The sequence below is a fragment of the Octopus sinensis genome, linkage group LG1 (assembly GCF_006345805.1).
Source record: "Octopus sinensis linkage group LG1, ASM634580v1, whole genome shotgun sequence".
Taxonomy (NCBI): Eukaryota; Metazoa; Mollusca; class Cephalopoda; order Octopoda; family Octopodidae; genus Octopus; species Octopus sinensis.
The window spans coordinates 194,362,124-194,368,257 of NC_042997.1; the positions used below are offsets into that span (position 1 = coordinate 194,362,124).

General features: G+C 38.8%; 1 protein-coding gene across 1 annotated transcript in view; it reads right to left on the bottom strand.

Annotated features, from left to right (window-relative positions):
• LOC115217887 (beta-1,3-glucosyltransferase-like) overlaps window positions 1-3,840 on the bottom strand; it is a 42,566-nt gene extending 38,726 nt beyond the window's left edge. The window contains exons 1-2 of the mRNA XM_029787608.2: window positions 3,745-3,840; window positions 3,567-3,614 (exon numbers count right to left, since the gene is read on the bottom strand). Coding sequence (XP_029643468.1) covers window positions 3,567-3,614; window positions 3,745-3,811 — 115 coding nt within the window. The 5' untranslated portion in view covers window positions 3,812-3,840. The remainder of the gene's footprint in view (window positions 1-3,566; window positions 3,615-3,744) is intronic.
• Window positions 3,841-6,134: the final 2,294 nt, after the last annotated feature.

A 6,134-nucleotide genomic window follows, 5' to 3' on the forward strand; every position in this document is an offset into this window, starting at 1 on the left:
ATGCTTAATGGCATTTTGACTTCACAAGCTAAATGTTATTCAGCTCTCCCACTCCGCTATAATAATAATAATAATCATCATCATCATTTAATGTCTGCTTCCATGCTGGCATGGGTTGGATGGTTTGACTGAGGACTGGCAAGCCAGAAGGCTGCACCAGGCTCCAAACTAATCTGGCAAGGTTTCTACAGCTTGGATGCCCTTCCTAATGCCAACCACTCCAAGAGTGTAGCGGATGATTTTTACGTGCTATAGGCATGGGGGCCAGTCAGGCGGCACTGGCATCAACCACACTTGAATGGTGCTTTTTATGTGCCACCAGCATGGGAGCCAGTCAGACATCACTGGCATCAAATAATAAAGATTTCAAATTTTGGCACAAGGCCAACAACTTCAGGAGAAGGGGCACATCGATTACATCGACCCCAATATTCAACTGGTACTTATTTTATCAACCCTGAAAGGATGAAAGGCAAAGTGGATCTTGGCAGAATTTGAACTCAGAATGTAAAGATGAACAAAATACCACAAAGCATTTTACCCAACGTGCCAACAATTCTACCAGCTCACGCCTTAACCCATTAGTGCCCAAATCTTTTTATTTAATTTATTACCAAAAATCTTTTCTTATACAACTTTATCCGATACTAAATATATAAAAAAATTCTATTACAATATTTGAAAGACACTCCAATCTTGATGACTGACTAAAAATATCTCAGAAAAATACAGGTGTTGCAGAAATATGATGGATTATCATTCTGGTCCTAAAAAAAGGACCATGGGTGTTAATGGATTAATAATAATAATAATAATAACAATAATAATAATAATGGTTTCAAATTTTGGCACAAGGCTAAGAATTTTGGGGAAGGTGCTAGTTGATTACAGTAACCCCAGTGTTCAACTGGTACTTAATTTATCAACCCCTGAAAAGATGAAAGGCAAAGTCGACCTCGGTGAAATTTAAACCCAGAAAGGGCAAACAGACGAAATATTGCTGAGCATTTAGCCCGGCATGCTAACGAGTCTGCCAGCTCACCACCTTAATAATAATAATTTAGACAAGTCCAGCAGTGGTTAGCCAATATCATCAATACTTGTATGGGATTTTAATTTATTGATCCCCATAGGGATGAAATGACTTAGTTTTTCTTCCTTCCACGGTTCTAATTCAGACTCAAGACCAGCAATTTAGAAAGAAAAGAGTTAATAAATTACACTGTGCAGTAATTGATTGGTATTTAATATTTAATATTTGATTGGTATTTAATTTTCTCAGCTCCAGAGTGATGAAAAGCAGAGATGACGTCAATGGAGTTCAAACTGGTGGCAAGGACCCAAGATGTTGGGGGGAACAAAACAGGGGGGGGGGCGCAAAACACAAAACAAAAACCACAAGCAAACAAGAAATGGTTTGATGAAGTTAACAAGAATAATAAGGACTCGTCAATTAACAGATAATGAATAGAACAGTCGAGAACAAAAATAACAAGAAAGGGATCCTCAAAATGGGAATAATCACATAATGATACAAAGGGGTCCACTACACAACCTTGGTTTTACCCAGACTCACTGAAGGTAAAATACATTCTAGGTCTAACCTCCAATCTACGACTGTTTAATTAAAGTGGATAAATTAGTCACTTCGGTTTCGCCACTCGGTGATAAAAATATGCAGGGAAAGGGGTCGAGTCAACCCTATTAAGAATAATGGTTGCAAATTTTGACACAAGGTAAGTAATTCCGAGGGAGGGGTTAAGTTGATTATATCGACCCCAGTGCTCAGGTAGTATTTATTTTATCGACTCCGAAAGAATGAAAGGCAAAATCGAACTCGGAGGAATCTGAACTCAACGATTCTGGATTCTGCTAGGCTCCCCACCTTTAGCAATCCTAATATATTACTGGTACTTATTTGTTGTCAGCATTTGCGTTACCCAACATGGTCTTTTTTAAAAAAAAAAAAAAGAAAGAAATTTGGGGAGGGAATAAGAAATGAGGGGAAAATAGGCTGCTGTTTCTAGCAAGTCAGACGACTCTATAGAAGTGATCTCGATCCTTTCACTGGTTACTTTATTTTACTAAACCCATCGTGATTTAATAATAATAGTTTCTGTATTTGGTGCGGAAGCAACAAGAATGGTACCTAAACTGGCGAGTACAGACAACGTCTTGAGAAAATTTCGAAATATATCCGATATAATTCCACTCGGTTATAGCAGTACAAATAACAAATATACATATTCACTTCAGGGTATTATTAAGGTCCGACAGCGAGGAGAGAGATGTATGTGCGGGGGTGGTGTATAAACCCCTGTGGACTTATAATAATATACATTGTTTAACCCAACCATCGGACAAGCATTACCAAAAAGGTTAATGTCGAGTAATAAAGTAAATAAAAACCAAAAAATCTTTTTCGGAATACGACTAATGTTTGTTGTATGTTTACCTTATATTTTACCGTAATATTCCAGTTTTAAATAGGGTTTTTTTTTTAAACTTATACTATTTGTTTTTAATTTACGAACACTGGAAAAAAATCATTTCAAGGGCAGGTGTTTGATTGAAATTAAAAAAAAAAAAAAATAAACACTATAGTTGTAAATTGAAAGACGGAAATTTTTAAATAGTTGTTATCATTCCAGAAATAAAACAAACTTTGTATAGAGTAATATATATGTGTTTTTACGAATCTACAAAAACTAAAGGGCGGGAAGGGTATAATGAAGATGTAAAAAAAAAAGTGGGGGCTGTTAAGAATGTTGTAGTGTTATTATTGTCAAAAGAATAGGGGACATCTGAACTAGATTCCTAAGTTTTTCCTGCCTCACTTTTTCGAATTTAAATCCCGCCGGCGTCGAATTTTACCCTTTACCAGATTCACTGTATCCAAACAATAAGTGACATTAATTATTTATATAACACAAAACGAAAGATCGCCCCAAAAAATTGTTTAAATAGGGAGCTTGAATTTAGATAAAAGAAATCGATGTTCATAAAGCAATAATGCTAGAGAAAAAGGGTCTTCCGTAGCGAAGTCGAGTGCTGCGAACCGGTTTCAAATCTCGAGTAGAGCTATTTCGGTCTTAGCGCAGTTTTTTTTTCTCCCCTAAAGGTATGCCATGAATATATCCCATTATTATATTATCCTTGCTCAACAAAATAGACGATTTATATATGGTGAAAATAAAGCATCTTATTTTAATTAAAACACAGATAACATTCCAGTTGTTGTTGGTATTTAACCCTAGGAGAGACCCGATAAAGTGTTCCAACCTGACTATTCCAGCCTTTTTTTTTTTTTTTTTAAGCAGTTGGGTGTGAGGTGATGGAAGTGAGGTGATGGCAGTTGTTTCTAGCAGTTCGAGCGACTACGTAGAAGCTCCTTTGGTAATTTCAGCCAGCAAGACGGTTTCGATACACGGTTCCAGCTAATTCGTTTCACTTACGCCGCTAATGTCTTTAAAATAATACCCGAACATCATGCAATCTCGTATTTCTTTTACTATAAATTCGAGACCTTTGTAACTGCGTAAGAAATTATAATTTCATTTACTTACCAAGATTTTCGGTTCCATTGGAAGTTTGAGGTTGAGCGAGAACTTCGGCTGAGAGAGGAAGACAAACGAAGAATTAGACAGAAGAAAACAGCGAAGAAAAAAAAATCATCAAGAGAAATCCAAACGGATTGAATATTAATTCATTGAAGTAGCAGTTTATATTCCAAGACAGCATTACCTTGCCATAACGATGATAATAGTATTAGAAGAGAGGTTAGGACGGACATGAGTTGGAGCAGAATCATGCTTGGTTTAGCAACACAAGTTGACAAGCTACGATTACTTCCTAACCAATCAAATTGTAGCTTATATATAATAGTTTCACATTATTTGTAACGAAATCGACCATTTGTCTGTTGACATTTAAGTGTAAACTAATACAAACACACGTGTCAGAGTATTGTTTAAACAATACAGAGGGAGTGTGAGGGGAGGGTCTCTCGAGACACAGGGCTTAAGTGTCTGGGCAATTAGCAATTGGTCGGCCCTAATGGAGAAAACTCATGTTCAAAGGAATTCCAGCTTTAATTCGACTTTTGCATAGACCTAGCATCTCTAGGATTACATTATCCATTTTATCCGTTTTTTTAAGACAGTAGGGCGTGACCTGAGAGCAATTTGGCTGCTATTTCTAGCAGGCCGAGATACCAGTTACAGATTTCCCTAACGGACTGTTAGTTTTAGAATACAAAACTGCGAAGTCTTTTAAAATAGTAATCACACACACACACACACAGATATTACAGGTAACTAAGTGCGTAAGTAAAACTCTGATACTCTTTTACTTGTCTCAGTCATTTGACTGCAGCCATGCTGGAGCACCGCCTTTAGTCAAGCAAATCAACCCCAGGACTTATTCTTTGTAAGCCTTATTCTATCGGTCTCTTTTGCCGAACCGCTAAGTTACGGAAACCTAAACACACCAGCATCGGTTGTCAAGCGATGTTGGGGGAACAAAAACAGACACACAAACATATACACATACATACATATATGTGTGTGTGTGTGTGTGTGCGTGCGTGTGTGTATATATATATATATATATATATATATATTTATTTATTTATTTATTTATGCTTATATACGACGGGCTTCTTTTCAGTTTCCGCCTACCAAATCCACTCACAAGGCTTTGGTCGGCCCGAGGCTATAATAGAAGACACTTGCCCAAGGTGCCACGCAGTGGGACTGAACCCGGAACCATGTGGTTGGTAAGCAAGCTACTTACCAAACAGAGAACACAGCTGAAAAAAATTAAAAAGAGAAAAACTAAAACAATTTACATTTAAACTTGAGGAAAGACTTGCATATTTTTACTGTTCTGCTTACAGAATGTTAGCTTCTTGATTTCTTTTGCTGAAAACCCTACCTTAGCCTGATGATCATTTACTTCCAAACCAAGATGAAAAGTTAGGGGCGCTGGGAAATCTCTCTAATGGCTATTGGGACACTCCAGCACGCTTGCAGCGTTACCGCGGGTGATGGCGAGGCTGAGGGGCAGGAACAGCCAAGCGCCCTCATGAGCCTCACTAGTTACCTCTGCTAACGTATATTTCCGCACGCAATGTACATACTTTGACCCTTTAGCATTCAGATTACTGTCAAATGTAATACTTATTCATTCACATTATTTTGAATTTATAATACCTTATTTTGTAGCTTTGAGGTTTGAATGATGTGTTTGTTTATTTTGAGAATGACATTGTAGAGTAGGTGTGAGAGGTCCGATCTGTCCAATTTGAATATAAAACAGGCAGAATATTTGGGCTTGATATGGTTGGTTTGAATACTAAAGGATTTAATCGGTCGACGTAATTATACGCCGCCTGACTTAGAACCTGTCACCCTGAGTTAGTACCAATTTCTTTATTACCCACAAGGGGCTAAACATAAAGGGGACAAACAAGGACAGGCTTAGGTATTAAGTCGATTACATCGACCCCAGTGTGTAACTGGTACTTATTTAATCGACCCCGAAAGGATGAAAGGCAAAGTCGACCTCGGCGGAATTTGAACTCAGAACGTAGTGCTAGACGAAATACCGCTAAGCATTTCGCCCGGTGTGCTAACGTTTCTGCCAGCTCGCCGCCTTCACCTGAGTTAGTACCGGTTCACTTGTCAACTGATAGGCCGATTAGATGTTTAGTGCACTAGCGTAGCTAGAGTGTGTACCGCCCGGGGTGCCCCTTCTGTTTGCCGCTCCCCGGACCCCACGAAAAACACATTGCCTACAGCAATAGCCTACAACAGGATGAAAAGTGCCGCCCGGGGCGGACCGCCCCCTACCGCCCCACCTCACGCAGTTACGTTAATGGTTTCATGTAAATTGGCTGTGTGGTAAGTACCTTGTTTACCAAACCACATGGTTCCGGGTTCAGTTCCACTGCGTGGCACCTTGGGCAAGTGTCTTCTACTATAGCCTCAGGCCGACCAAAGCCTTGTGAGTGGATTTGGAGGACGGAAACTGAAAGAAGCCCGTCGTATATATATTTGTGTGTGTGTTTTTGTGTGTCTGTGTTTGTCCCCCCAACATCGCTTGACAACCGATGCTGATGTGTTTACGTACCC